This window comes from Drosophila mauritiana, chromosome 3R (genome assembly GCF_004382145.1).
Source record: "Drosophila mauritiana strain mau12 chromosome 3R, ASM438214v1, whole genome shotgun sequence".
NCBI lineage: Eukaryota > Metazoa > Arthropoda > Insecta > Diptera > Drosophilidae > Drosophila > Drosophila mauritiana.
The window spans coordinates 12,675,943-12,691,324 of NC_046670.1; the positions used below are offsets into that span (position 1 = coordinate 12,675,943).

The window sequence follows — 15,382 nt, forward strand, 5'->3', positions numbered from 1 at the left end:
TCAACCATCGCTTTCATGGAAAAGCTGCATTCATAAATGAAGACACGGCATTTGTTCCAACACAATTCTCACTTTATTTTAAAAAACATTCTCACGTACAACATGACTTGGCTCGATATGAGTGCAGTTCGATATTGAGGTTTCTGGGATATACATTTTTATATTGGTGTATTTATTGTTTTGTGGTGGATGCTTGTTTAACAATTGAGGTTACGGTTTTATATAGAACGTTTGGGGTTTAATACTTTGGAAAGCTAAAAAATAAATTAAAATTACACGTCAACAGTTGGCCAATTTCGTGTTTTAGCGTTCAGAGCAGTCCAGTTGGATTGTTGTGTTTTCTGGCGACTATATACAATTAACATTAATAATTCTCATAACTAAATTATACACAGTGTGATTAAAGCTAGAGTCATACAAAAAGTAAACATAATGGGGGGCAGGAGGGCGGACAGGAGGACATAAGGCTTCCGGATCTGTTTGCGGATGCGGGTCAGATCGGATCTTGCAAGCAAATTGGCGGCAATTATACAGGGCTGACACAAGATCAAAATGGGGGTACAGAACTGCCTTGTCATCGTACTACAGGTTTTCATAGCGCAGCGCTTAGTTTAGGTATATAGTTTAGTTTAGGTTTTAGCTCAGTTACATTAATGTTTAATCGTATAGGTAAGGTATCGCGCATATTTGTCGATAGATATCATTATTTATATTACATTTAGAGTGCGGCATTTCCGTGTGATGTAACATGCTGACCTAAGTCATCTCCCCAATGCGCGGCAATTAAAAACGAATTGTAAAATTAACTCTCTGCGTAATTAGGCTAGATTGCGTCCCGCAGACGGACGCTACAACTCAAAGAAGTCGTCCTGCTGCTTCTCCAGCCGCTTCAGCGAATTCTGGACTCGTCGCGTCTGCGTCGTGTTCAGCAGGTGCGCCGTGTCCGAGGAGTTCCCGCTGCCCGTCGAGCTGTGGCGCTGATACTGCGACGGACGGTCGTTGTTGTTGGTCTTGTAGGAGTTGTTCAGCGGATGGCGGCGCTGCGGGAAAACGTCGGCGGTGGCACTGATGCAGATGTCCGCATCACTCTGACTGCTGACCAGGCTGGAAGGTGGAAACAAAAGATAGCATTGGTTGATGCAGTCTAAAGATAAGATTCTATAAGCTAGTGACTCGTTCATCACTTCATCGGTTATTGGTTATGTCAGCTAATCAATTTATGATTAATTGATTTCAGTACAAGTGATTTAAATACCCATATCGACAACTCAATAATCTGAAATGATGATTGATTGGGTCTCTTTTGAGTTGTGGAACTACTTACTCCTTAGAGCGCTCCACATATTTACGCGACTCGGAAATGGTGTTGTCTATCTTGTTCAGGAAGTCGTTCATGCATTTCCTGTTCTCCTCCTCGGGCGTCATTGCGGCCACAGAGTCCAGGCTCTTGCTCTGCTTGCCGCTGCAACCACCGTGGCCGTGCATCATCGATGGATCCTCGTCGCCGGCCTGCACCACCAGCAGCTCCCCGGCAATGGAGTAGGGACGTTGTGGGGGCTGTTGCTGCTGCTGTTGGTTGCCGCCGGAACGCGATCCTCCGGAAATGGGGCCGGTGCCACTTGTGTTGCAGCTGCTGCTGCTCCCACTGCTGCTGCTGCTACTGCTGCTGCTGATGTCGTTGCTCTTCATGAAGCTCTTGTTGCTCTGGCTCAGATTATTGGCATTGTTGTGCGCCTCCCGCTGTCCATTGGCATCCGGAGTGCCCGGTGGCGTGGCCAGCACGGCATCGAAGGCGGCTATCGAATCGCCAGGCACCTGGGGATAGTACGGTGAGTTCTTCTCCACTGGAACCAGGAGAAACTGACGCAGGAACAGGCTGTCCGAGGCGAAGAGCCGGTTGGCCCGTCTTATTTGCTCCGTCTGAAATACAATAGACGGGATATATTTATAAGCTGGTGGAGCTCATCAATTACGCGCAATTGAAGCGCTGACACATGATTGATGGATGAGATTGATCGACGGATGGATGAGCCGGCTTAGACGCATATATGGCCAATCGGGTCAAGAGGCATGCAACGATTTTTTTCTGTTTTGGCTTGTAGCTTACAGCGACGTCTCAGATCTGTCGAGTCAATAAACTTAATCTGGCTTTAGGCAAATATTAGTCCAGTGCTAACTGAACAGTCGAGCTCTCATTGTGGACATAAATCATATGCAGCAATCTGTCAAGTCGCGAGAGGGTGTCTAAATATGGGGCTGCAGCATTTTCCACAGGTCTACTGCGATAACGAGACTGATAAAGATCCAGACTAAATGCTAGATTCTTGTCCCTTCTCACATGTCGCTATCTAGTGTTTGTCCAAGTCACTAGACGACTTATCACATCCCCCGCAACTTTGAAAAGGTGTGGGTACGGTCGTAAATTCCAAGAAGGCACCAAGTGGCATGGTGTTGGGGCAGATGGAAGTTTCCCGGGGCAACATGGCCATTATTGAATCGATACATTCAAATCCCAGGGAGTTGACATTTAAAATGCAACGGGGTCGCGTGCTGGCAGCACTCGTAAAGCTTCCTCAAGGGGTGTAAGAAATCAATGGATGTGATGAAATGATTTGGTCAAGATTCAAAGTTTCAAAGAAACTATATAGTGGGGAATGACTTGGTGACTTCAATGGGTTTGGGGGAATAGCAGTAACTACAAGAATCCATTCTGGCTTGCATTTTTTGAATTACAAAAGTTCAAAGGCTGCATTCTAAGATCAATAAATTCAAATGAAGCAGCTGACATTTAGCATTCAAAGGGTTAGCGTGTCAGCAGTGGCTTTTGTTGTTGATGCACCTATTTTGAGTTGCAATTAAGTATATAGTACATGGCTAAAGGTTTGTTTCAATGGGAATAAATGGTAAATTTGCATATTTGACATCGATAGAAAGATACATTTGGAAGATGAAAATCCATAAACTGGCTGTAAAATTGATTGTCATTTTCAATGAGAGCTGATTATTCCATGAAGATTAGATGTCGATAATAAAGGGAGGCATGAGCATCCGTGAGTTGACACTAAAAAACAGAACTTGTGCACTGTTGAAGCTTCTGCCCCACGTGTCAATGCGACCATTAAATATGCAACAATTGGCATTGTATGGGAATTCCGTACAACTACCATATAAGGCTAGTAGCACCTCCAAGTTGTTAAGATGCACTGGAGTAGATATATACACAACCATCTACCAGGAAGTGGTAGCCACCTTATGCATTCTTGGAGCTTCCCAATAATGTCGCTATGCTGCACTGTTATGGAATGTGGACTGCGGTTAATGATGACTTCTCGCGAGGATTGACTCACCGTGCAGCCGTACTTGAGGGCGATGCCCTGCAGCGTGTCCGTCTTCTCGACGATGTGCCGGATGAGGGTCTCATTGTTCCGGAGGCTGTTGCAGCAGGTGCTCCCGTAGCGCTTGAGGGTGCGCCCGGAGTCCCGGATCGATTGCTTCTCGTTAAACATGAATTCCGAGTCATCCATGTCGGGGACGATCTCTTGAAACTGCAATGGATTTCAGAATGATTCGATTCAGATGTTTGGTTACTATATTAATGTATTATATTTATTGTAGTGATGTCATGGCCAACACGCAACGCACACAGGCACAGTCCCAATACTTACACATACAGATGTATGTAATTGTAATTTTGTTACATAGAAACTGATTTTAAAAGCAGTGTTGGGACTAAAGTGAAAAGCGACTAATTTCCGCAATAATTAATTATGCGGCGCACTCACCCGAACGCCGCTCCTTTGCAACGGTAACTGCAACTGCAGCTGCAACTGTTACAGTTACTCCGCCGCAGAGCCCCCAACTCACACACACACGCACACACCCATGGCAGGCCTTTCAAAACAGAGCGAGCGAGACGGCGCGACGGAGTGAGTGGGAGTGGGTGGAGCGGGGTGGCGTCTCTACCTTCCACCGCGCAGTCTGCCAACGAATTGCGCTAATATTTGCACACGCGAGTGCTCTGTTTTATGGCAATTTGCGATTTTTCGATCCAATTGTGATTTTCTGTTTACTACGTGTTGCAGTGTTACCAGATGGGGAAGTGCTCTTAATGGGATGTGAGTTCCTGTTCCCATTGATAAAGCCAATGGGAACACTTTCACCTTCATTGCGCGTTGCCAGATTGTCTTTGCTTGGCGGAAAGTTTGAAATTATCAACTAGATTGAGATGCGAATCTTAAATATTCTAAATCAGTAACCGGTTACTACTCAAACGCTTTTCAATATTTTGGTTAATGTATATAAACACCGAATAATAAAATATGTAATTTTATCCTACTAACTGCATATAATAAAGAAAAGTATATATTAGTACACTCAAATAATTTTAGTTACAATCTTGTGAAAATGGCGCTGCCAACCTGACTCAACAAATTGGCGCGCATTTAAAACAGAGAGCAGTTGGAGCACTTTTATTTGCTTTTGCTTTGTCTCAAACAAAATCCAGACGTTGTTAATTTTTCAGTTTGTTGGTGTTTCTCCGCCTGCGGTGGATAATTTTTTCACGTGATCGTCGGCGTAAACGTCTTTAAATGTATTGCATATATTTAGCCAGTCAGTCGGTTGGAACCTGTTTGAACAAAGCAGGTCGCCAGTGGGTTTTGTTATTTTTCTGTATTTTATCCCAGCACCAACAGCTGCTGCAAATATTGAAATTAGTGCGGTGCCGGTGGACGACGTGCCACTGCCTGATAATTAACATGTGACTTTATTCATTAATGGTAGCTGAACATTGTATGCGCAATATCGCTGCATTATTACACTGCTCCGGCACAATAACTACCGCATATTTGCATTGCGGGCTTTGGCCATAATCGACGTGGAACCGGGCGCGTTTAAGGTCAACAACAAGCTGTTAGTACACATTACCATGCTTTTTTGTTCAAATGTGGCTTGTATGTCTTTTGCGCCATTTCATTTGCTTTCACAGCGGTGTTACTTCCTCTGTTTGTGTTTTTACCTTTTTTCAAATCAGTAAGAACCACAGTGATTCAAATTCTGAAAAAAATTAAATGGTTTCTTTCTAAAAACAAAACAAAAGCGGTTTCTTGGCTTTTCCATAAATTTATTGTTTGTAACATTTATTAATATAGCCTTAGAATATGTCAGCTATCATTTGTTTTTAAAAAGAAACGTGGTGACCCTACTGCCAGTGTTGCTTTTACTCTGCATTGGTCGCCATTTATTTATGTTTGGCAAATATTTTGCAGATAAGCTGCGCAGATAAGAAACGCACACTTCTAAGGCAGCCGAAGTTCCTGCTATTTGTGCTCTCCCTCTATAGTTTTCTATAGTTATACAGTTACACTATAAATTCTATATATCTAGTAGATCCAGCGAGTGACGAACGGTCATTGACATGCGCATGTGCGCTGCGTCACTCGTTCTAGTCGATATCGAAATACAATACGCATACGCCGTGGTGTACGTATCAGAATTTGTGTGCCGGTAGCATTTGGCATGACTGACTGACTCTGATCTGGAAATCTGTTGCCTTCGGAGAAAGCTCTCACCATTGTCCATTCCGAGCACAATAAACAAAACACCTGATTAATGATCAGCACACGAGCTGTTTTTGAGACATGATCGTACTGTATGTTATTGCCTTATTGTTATTGTGCGCGTTTATTGGCGCAGAAATGAATGTTAAATGCTTTTTGGCACTTTGGCTCTAACAGAGGGGGTGGGGGGAGGTGGTTTTAGCCCGCACATTGAGACATCAGACATGCTCTGCTGGCGCTTCTTCACTTTGTGAGTCACTAATTTGTATGAATTTGAGGGGCGACGAGTTCATCGCTTGATGGTAAATTATCGTCTACGTTCAAAGAACCTACCGCTGACGAAGGTCAAGACTTTGAGCCACGTTGGTCCACTTTTCGTTGGCCCGAATGGCCCATAATCAGAGCCATAAATTATGCGGCTAATGCGGCTCAGTCACTCATAAATTCAACCATATCGCTCGTAATCTATTTCAATTTGCTGCCTTTCAATCGCGCTAGCAGCTCTGTTTTTGTTTTTCAAATTTATGGAATTGTGCATAACCGAAGGTTGAACATAACTATGTAAGTAAAAACGCCTGGCCAGTCGTGCACTATCTTTAGTATTAATTAAAGCCCCCAAAATTGGGAATTGCAAATTGATAAACAGCAAACGGTACGAATCGGGAGCAGACAACCAAAACTATTTGTATGCACGGTACGTGACTGAGAAGTAAGAAGCTCTAGATATATACTCAGATATCTGGAGTTCAGTGCTGCTCGCATTGTTGATATATGGGAAATACTCGTCCCATGGTCGCGATAATGCCAAACAAAGAGGTTTCTTCACGTGATCTCTGCTGGATTCTCTTGGACATTCCAAATAAAATATTGACTAGCCATATCTATGGCCTATGCAAAGCTGAAGTTGTGTAGTTGATATACAGAAGTACAAATAGTGCAAGTAATTAGATAATACGATTTATGGACTAGAAATGATAAATAACTTTCGTTCTGTGCGGGCATAAACAGTATCTAAGTTAAACAGACCTCGACCTAAAATCGTACTTATAGTGATAGTATAGTCAAGATGATTCACAACACATTTTCTAAGCCAGCTAGTAAACAATGTGGTGTTTGTTGGTGGATCAATCAGGGTACTCCATCCAACCTTGACTCAAATGCCAGAAAATTTGCATCCTTTTGGAGCTGCACCCTCACGCTGTTTGTCTTATCGGTTGGTTGGGGGAATTACTGGTTAAATCCCCATTGAACAACTGACTTTTAAATACTTTAAAAACATACAGCTCAAGTTGTCCGCGGCGATATCAATGAACCTAGAGCTCCATAAGTCAAGTGTCCGGGTCTTAAGTGGTCTTTTCGTTTAGTTTATTTATACTTAGCGATAAATTAAATGGATGGGTTTCTGTTCCTTCGCAGGTTCTAGTTCTTTCAATTGAGCACACAAGTAAATCGCACAGACAAGTTGTTTTAGCACCTGTTATTTGAACATTTGAAGGGCAACGTTTAATTGCTAGTGCTACGTGCATGTTCCATCAACGTGACATTTTATGATATGTAAAATATTTAGCGAAGAAACTAATGATTGGGCAAAGGGTATCTCTATTGGGGAATATTAGCTATCTGGGGATTTTTTGTGTTAACTAGAACTCAGTGAAATAAGCGAGTTTTTTGTGAAATATTTTTGCGGCTAAAAACCTAATTGGCAGTGTGACAAAAACGAAGCAGTAAATACTTTTAAGTTCTAAAAATATATGAATCAATAGCTGAAGTTAGACATGTGGTAAAGTGGGAACCCTTCAAATTATCAATCTCTATAAACGTTGTTTTATTTCCTAATGACGTTGCACTTAAGCGTGTGATTGATTGTCCGCTGGCTTTCATAATACTCATATATACACTACGGTTGTGGGTCATTAAAAAGCATCTGGGCAGCCATCAAATGACTATCAATATGATTTATTAAATTATTAATTATATGTCTACAGCTACTTGATTTCTTATTGTGCAGTGCTTGCCTTGGTTTTGCTCAAAATGTGTGGTTTAAAAACTGGGTGATTTTGTTTTGCTTTGGTATGAGAAATTATTTGCTGATAAGATTGCCGCCTTTGTTCGCAGAAGAGGGTGCAGCCTTCGTTTATGATCATTATAAGGTGCGATCGAAGATATATATATATACATATATATGTACGCCAGGCAATGCACGAACAAGGAAATTTCAACTGGGTTTTTGGAGTTTGACATCTTGGTGCGGCAAATCGTTCGATCAGCACGTTCGAATTCTGATAAGACTTCTGTGTGAAAGTCAAGGCCAAAATAAGCTAATGGCCCACACCAAAAAGCCCTTTAAATTCGGTCTATTTGTACTTCATACAAAAGCCGACTTATCTTTTTTCGGAATTGTTTTTCCCACTTTTATGCTGATTTTTCGTTTTTATAAGACCAGCTAGCAGCTCACAATCAAAACAATAACGCATATCAATAGCTGAATTTCTGTAGATTGACACTTTATTTATAAGCACTTCGAACCGGTTGCAACCGCTAAGTCAGACAAAAACTTAAATATAGACAGCCCGTAATCTCGCAAATAGTCTACGCAGAAAAAACCAAACAATCAGAATCAGCAGAATAAAAAACCACAACGAAAACCAGTCTTTAAATCTTTCAATCACATTGTGCAACAGGAAGCAAAACTTCGATATAATTATTATCTCCGAGAATGGTAAAGATTTTTTAAGGTGACTCACTGGCATTCCCGAGATGATGTTTGGGATTTCGCGCATTAAAAAACATCTTGAAAAGCCCAGAGAATTTTTTGTGATTTTTTTTAGGTACCATGGGGTGTCATTCAAAGTGTGATGTTTCCCATTTTTATATTTTAAACTTGGAAACCCCTAAGAAAATATTGCTCTATATTTGCGGAAGCTTCACTAATTCGTTTTCGTGACTTCTTTATTTGAAACCAATAAAAACCCCTGTTTTTACCAATATGGTAGCAAATATAAAGGGCTAAAAAGCAGTTAAACGTAACATATTTATGGACCAGACTGTAAATTTGTTAGCATGCAAAACCATAAATTCTGCTCGAGCTTAAAGTACAAAAAACAGCTTTCGTTTGACAATGTTTTTACCAAGCAGAAATAAAGAAATTAACAAATAAAAACAAGCATGTGACAGAAATAAAAAAAAGATTTCAAAGAAGCGCAACTTCATACTGATTACTAAGTAGAAACAGTAGCTTAGCTCGTAATATTTAACTATATTTATAGAACTAAACTACAAAATGTTGTACTATTCAATTATATATGGTGTAATGGGTACCAAGTGGCAGCCTAAACTTTTGCGCGTGACCCAAATTCGTGTTGAACTTAATTATACCTAAAGTTATCGGCAAACAACAACCGTGAGTAACAGGCCAACCTCGCTTTGTTGGCCCGCCCGCATGCGAATCATTACCAAATCGGAGGGACTTTCGGTTCGCTGCAGGTGCGGAGCAGTTAGCTGATTGCCGAAGGCCAAAAAAACGCCACCCACAGCTGGCCAACATGGTCGCAATCAGGCGAAGATACACCTGTACCTGTATTCAAATGTGCTCGTAAGTGGGCCAGTCGCCAGTGAAATACATGCCATGTATGTTTGGCCTATCGCATGTCTATTTCAATGGCGAAGGACAAAGTTGGATGGCTCTTTTGGCCGGAATTTCCATGGGAATTTCTGAGATGGCCATCTTTGGCAATCGAATGCGGTGCATTGCACCCTTTCAGCTGGAGGATCTGGTTGCAAGGCTAAGGATATTTTTAGAACACCAAGCGGAATGCGACGCCAAGCAAGAATTAACTTTATACTTTGTGCAATGTGCATTGGCCCAATTAGCGGCTGCAGTCGGCGTATAAAATGCATTTTGTGCTCGCTTCAACTTGTTCTCGCTTTCAGCACGGCAAAAAAATAGTATCTGCATTTAAATTAATTTAAAATATATTAACTTAAGCATTATCTATTTTGGAATGTTTAAAATGATACGTTGAGATACAAGTGACATACTGAATTGATAACCAGTTTCGATAATGTGGCAATAAAATTCAGTTTCTGTTTATTCACACCCCTTCTAAAATACTGCAAAATACGTCACTGAATATTTAAAAACCACGCCACTTTCATTGACTTTTAACTGTTTAAAAAATGTAGTAGGAAATTCTAGTTTTTGATACAAAGTAATTAAACGATCTTAACTTTACGACCATAAAGTATCTTTTCTTGCATTCCTTTAGATGCATTCATTTCTAAACTTGATTTTCGCTTGCTATTTTGTTAGTTTAATCTTGCAATTCTAGTTTAAGCAATTTTTAGATAAATTTTAATTTTTTCCCTATAACTAGGCATTTATTTTTTCGAGTGCACTGGCTGTGCTGCATGGCTATTTTACCACACTCGCACACACTCATTGGCCATTTGCAATTCAAGCGGGGAGCCGCATAAGTTGGTGGCTGTAGCTGCTTTTGGCTTCGCTTTTGGCCAGATGTACTCGTTGCTGGCTTACTCATCGCCTTGGTTCGCTGGCCACGATCTTAGCACACTTTGGTGGCACTCGGATTCGGATTCGAATTTGGATTTCGCGATTCGCAGCTGCAACAGAAACAGCATATTCGCACACTCAAAAGCCAGCAGAAAAGATACAAAAATAGTAAATAAATAAATAAGGTGGAAAAGAACCCGAGGAAGCGAAAGAGTAACGCTCATTCAGAAAGCCAGTCGCCTTTTTTTTCGCGGGTAATGCGAAACCATTTCGACATGATCGTGTTTCGCAGAATAATTTATTATTTTGTTTGGCTGTTGCCGGGTGTCTTTTGGCCAGGTCTTTCTTAAATGCGGTTAAGCACTCCGGCTTCACAGCCACTTCCTCCACTTCCCCCCACTTTCCAGGCCAAGTTCTCATCGCCGATCGTGGTCGTGTTGGCTTGGGGTATACCACTATATACTACATAACACACAATGGGGGTCAACTTAATAGGATCGTAGAAACTAGCAATAGGCTTGGTTGCATATGTTTAATTTTTTAAGTAATAATGTAATATTTAATGGATCGCTTGGCTGGTATAAGGATCTAGCTTAAAATATACCTCAGAATCAATCTTTATTTGTACAAAATTGATCTTTATTTTCTAGCTATAGTTCTTTGTGATATTAACCTGCTTGCGGATCTGTTCAATTTCTCGCAGGCCACCTATTTTCTTGACCGCGACTGTCCTGCATTTGCTTAGACTTCGAGCCAAAGCCACAACTTAAAGCCAAGAGCTAACGACCGCTTATTGCCGTGACTCCACACAGCCTTTCGCGAATCGAAAATGTAGAAAAAGGTGCAAATAAAATAAAAATATTAATGATCGCGAAAAAAGGGGCAACAGAAGTTGGCTTCACTTCTGCAAGAAAGCCACAATATTGTCGTCATCTCTCAGCCAATTGCCACAGGCAAAAGCGTTTTGAAGGGGCAAAAGCCGTTAAGACTCGATTGTTGGCAGCTCCATACAAAAATATGAGCTCTAAACTTTTAGAGTTGTTCAACATCGAGACAAGGAAATATTACATTTTACAAAACTACTTTAGCTGCCTTGCAAAACCCACATTTCGCACTTTTCCTTCGACCGTTAAATTGTAAGAACAAATAGTTTTTTAAATAAATACCACAAATTAGCGGATATTACTATGGAGTGGCATGATATTTTCGCCCCTAGCTTTTTGTCTCTTTTGTTCGGATTAATTTGTAAGTCGCTTTGCCACCTGACGATTGTAATTCCATCTGTGATTTGTATACGCCCTAATTGTAAGTCGATTACCAGTTTCCTGTTTCATAATTATGAACTCGTAATTGGGACTGACACCTACATAGGTAGCCTTGAGTGTTTACCTTTCTATCTAATAGTATTATTAACTGGATTTCTCACCTGCGAATGCAGTTTCCAATCCTTGTAGGCCTTCACAATGTAATCCATTTCCGTGGGCTTGTCTGTTTTTCTGCTTTTCACACTGGATCGCCTGCATCGAAGAACATAAAATATACTAAGTACGGTCACTGCACTCACTGATAGCAATTAGCTTTGGTTCGTTTTGGTTTTTGTCTGTCCCGTAATCAGCTGAATTCACTTCGCAATTATGAAACAATTAACTTTTTTCAAGATTTCTTAGTACATGTTTCTTGTTTCTTTTTTTTTCGGTGGCTGCCATCAAACAAGATTGTGCAACTTCCGAGTAATTATTTAACAGACTTTACTTTAGTTTCGGGCTTTACTTTTCTAGTCAAGGCTGGCAACAACAAATCTCTTGAGCTCACTCCTCTTTCGTTTCTTCTGTCTTTTCTTCCGTCTGTGTGCCTCTGCACTTGTGCAAATCTCCAGAGCTCGTGGGCGTCACTTTGTGGGTGTGTGCGTGAGTGGGAGTGTGCCGGTGACGTTTGTGAGCGAGTGGGTACAGTCGGGCCCCAGTAAGTCGAACTCGTTACTACAAGTTAATATATTGTCAGATTCAACAGTCTGCTCATATTTTAAAATTACGGTATAAAAGAAAGTTAAATTTCAGCAAAATTATAGAAAAAATTTATGCAAACAAATATGGTTTAAGAGAACTGTATTCAAGTTCTTATAAATATATATTAACAATAAAGTTCAAATTGTCCAAAATTCGTTTTAATTTTATTAAAATGACTTGTACCGACTTCTTATGAACATAAAGTGACATAAAGTGAATGTGTTTGGGAATTCCGAGTTATGGAGTTTGAACTGTATGTGAATTTGTTTTCCGGCTGCGACAAATTGAAATTTGTATGTACCGCCATTCGTGATATTTTGCCAGTTGACTTTTTGTGTTGCTTTTTATCTAGAGGAAAAAAATATCCATTAACTTGTAGGATTTTTCTTGTTATAATTCCAACTGCCGCCGTTCGTGTCGATGCTGTTACTTAAGTTATTAATTTGATTGTTGCTGCTTCTGTGGGACAACGAGCAGCTTTTGTTTATGGTTTTTTCTAGTTTTTCCATCGACTTTATTTTTTGTTTTGCCACCATACAAATGAGTGAGAGGAGCAGCGCAGATCACCGAGTGTGTAAATACACACAATTGAGGCTTCACGTTCGTCCCATGGCAACGACAGTAACCGTTCTCCAACTTTAGTAGTTGTTGTGCATATATTTCACTTAATAGCAACTCTTCTTTTATAATATTTTTGTTTATTGTATGTATAGTGTATGTGTATTTCTATATGTATGTATTCATCTTTTCGGCACTCACAAACACAGATACAAGAGCGGCGACGACGACGACGGCGACGACAACGCGATATATTTTATACGTTTTTTTCCAGCTTTTTCGCCGCTAAACGGAGGCACTAACTAAGTGAACTTAGCCAAAACCACTAAGAGCGCAGCAGGCGAGCGACCAACTCCAAGCAGCACTCAAAAACAAGTGACTGCTGAAATGACTGGCGAACAAGCGACGAGCGGCGATTCTCCGCCGCCGGCGAGATAGACTCTCTTCCAGAAGACTCTCTTCGGGCGCTCAGCTGGGCTCTCGGCTTTCGGTTTCTTCGGCTGGAATTGAAGAATGGCATTATCGCGTACTGGAAGTGCACACAAATACTCATTCGATTCGTTGGTTTACTGCCTCCACTGCTTCCACTGCTCACTTCTCCAGCCAGTCATTACTTTTCCAAGTACTCGGCATAGGGGCCATACGAATTCGTTAGATGATTGTGCCTAATTCGAGTGATAATGGTGATAGCAAACACGTTGGACTAGCCAGCAGGGAAAGAGAATATTACAGGCACAGTGCTCGCATGATGTGAGGAACCATCCGAGTATAATTTTATTTATACTCCCACTTAAGATCACTCATACGCAGTGGTGACCCTTACTTAAACCATGTTTTAAATGGAACATTTTTTATAATTTGAATAAGAAGCTAATTATAAGCCAATGCATTATTACATAAATAATGTATAATAATTATTACCTCATTAACTTTTACTTGTAATGCGTGAGTTGTTGAGTAAACTTCTTAGATTTCATGATAATAGCTTGCACTGAATAACCTAAACTAAAATACTACATAGATTGCACACACTGTACCCGCAAACTTGTGATAATCATTTAAGCAGCTCTCTCTGTTTTTCTGGCACTCATCTTGATTATTAAATGATAACTGGATGACGGCGACAGGTGCACAAGTACAATGATTATCAAGCTCCTCGCGTTTTCTATGAGGTTTTATTGTTTTTTTTTTTTCCCCAGTTCGTCATAGGATTAATTAGCATGCATGATAAGCCCACGATCTGTGGAGGAATCCCTTTTTTAGCGTTGAGCAGGGAATTTTCCAACAAACGCGGGCGTCATCGTTTGCATTGCAGATTGCGGTAAAAGTTGAAGAACTATTTTTGGAAATCCGGTGATAGTGGCTACACGCCCGCTGCTGCTGCTGCTGTCAAAACAAAACTTTCATTATGATTAGGCCAACGAATTCGTGTTGTTTGCGGCCCAGATAAGCGCCGAATGACTGTCACAGTACAAGGTAATCCATGTTAGATATATACTGTTATCGATACCCCTTATCACTGCGCACCTAAACGGAGCGACTAACCATGAGGTGCGGAATGCGTCAGCTGCCAAAAACAATGTGTTGCCAATAGCTGATAGTCCAAGTTACAAGGAGTTGATAAATTTGTTTATGTTTTCGTGTTCAATACAAGGAATGCCTGGGAAATATAAAAAGTATGTAGCTATATAGAACAAGTAATAAACAACAAGTAATTAAGGACCTAACGAATATATATTATTGGTTTACGCCTTAAACTAAACGGAAGTTAACAAATAAGGGTATGATTTGATGATATTACTTATGTTTACATAAGTAATTAATAAATTCAGGCCACAACTATTAACACGTCCTTCTTTGTGAACTTTCTATACTAATAAGGTTAATTACAATGCGTTTTTGTGAGATAACACATCTTATGAATTTGAGTTTCCCTTTTTTGTCACTGAACAAGAGTTTTGCAGGCACTTAGTGATTCAATTTCCTGCGAATTTTTGTTCACTTCGGTGAAACGTCGTCGAAATGACGTCGATTTAAGCCACGGCAACAGTTGGATTTACATTGTGAATCAAATATGTGCTAATTGGGCAGACACGTTCAATCCGTTGACCAAAATCGATTTGTTTACTTCGCGCCTTGCGAATGCATAAAGCCTTTGGGTGTCTTCCCAAAAATTTGGTTAATAACTTTGGCAAAGAACCAAATGCGAAGTGGACGCAGCTGACAAGTTGTTTATGTGTGTCCGCACATTATGGCTTCATTATGAAATCGCAACTAATCCGAACTTCACATACTGGGATAATGGAATTGCCAATGAGGTGATTGATATTTGCCACTTAGGTAGTAGATAGCCTAGGAAAATCTCCTGTTTTGGAAATTGTTTACCGAAGCGGTTTCTTTACTTTCATTCATTCTCAATATGGTTATTGAAAATTATATTGAATGGAAAATGTGATAATATCTGATATTCGAAAAGTCAAGGTCAATGTGTTAAGTAAACTCCATTCTAAACATTTTAATTACCACGAATTAAACAAATTAGCAGTTACACCGAAAACGGTTTAAAATTGTAAAATACTGATTTGTAGCAATCAGCTTTTATCTCTGAGTTAGCAGAGACACGTTCCTTATTTAACCAAGACACACACCCCAGATCACAGACACCCTACTACAATTTCAGTGTGACCAGGTCTGTACGCACAGGAATTTATTTGTATGTCGCACAGTATTTTTCATAGTTATCGGCGCGG

The 15,382-nt window shown here is 40.5% G+C and overlaps 1 protein-coding gene across 3 annotated transcripts; it reads right to left on the reverse strand.

Annotated features, from left to right (window-relative positions):
• Positions 1 to 50: 50 nt before the first annotated feature.
• On the reverse strand, positions 51 to 13,009 carry LOC117143500 (histone-lysine N-methyltransferase, H3 lysine-79 specific). Of its 3 annotated transcripts, none has more exons than XM_033308220.1 (5): positions 12,834 to 13,009; positions 11,495 to 11,585; positions 3,348 to 3,545; positions 1,325 to 1,920; positions 51 to 1,104 (listed from the first exon to the last, which is right to left on the reverse strand). In XM_033308220.1, exons 2-5 carry the CDS (start codon positions 11,540 to 11,542, stop codon positions 849 to 851), a joined length of 1,098 nt encoding a protein of 365 aa, XP_033164111.1. In that variant the 5' UTR covers positions 11,543 to 11,585; positions 12,834 to 13,009; the 3' UTR covers positions 51 to 848. The 3 variants fall into 3 exon arrangements, with proteins under 3 accessions (XP_033164111.1, XP_033164112.1, XP_033164113.1); XM_033308221.1 differs by lacking the exon at positions 12,834 to 13,009 and adding an exon at positions 11,839 to 12,047; XM_033308222.1 differs by lacking the exons at positions 11,495 to 11,585; positions 12,834 to 13,009 and adding an exon at positions 3,783 to 4,091.
• Positions 13,010 to 15,382: the final 2,373 nt, after the last annotated feature.

What these genes read in the sequence shown, in the direction of transcription:
- LOC117143500 (XM_033308220.1), bottom strand. Translation starts at nt 11,542, where the DNA reads ATGGATTACATTGTGAAGGCCTACAAGGATTGGAAACTGCATTCGCAG. An exon ending in ATTGGAAACTGCATTCGCAG is followed by an intron (nt 3,546 to 11,494) that starts GTGAGAAATCCA and finishes AATCCATTGCAG; the next exon opens with TTTCAAGAGATCGTCCCCGA. An exon ending in TATGTGGAGCGCTCTAAGGA is followed by an intron (nt 1,105 to 1,324) that starts GTAAGTAGTTCC and finishes TCCACCTTCCAG; the next exon opens with CCTGGTCAGCAGTCAGAGTG.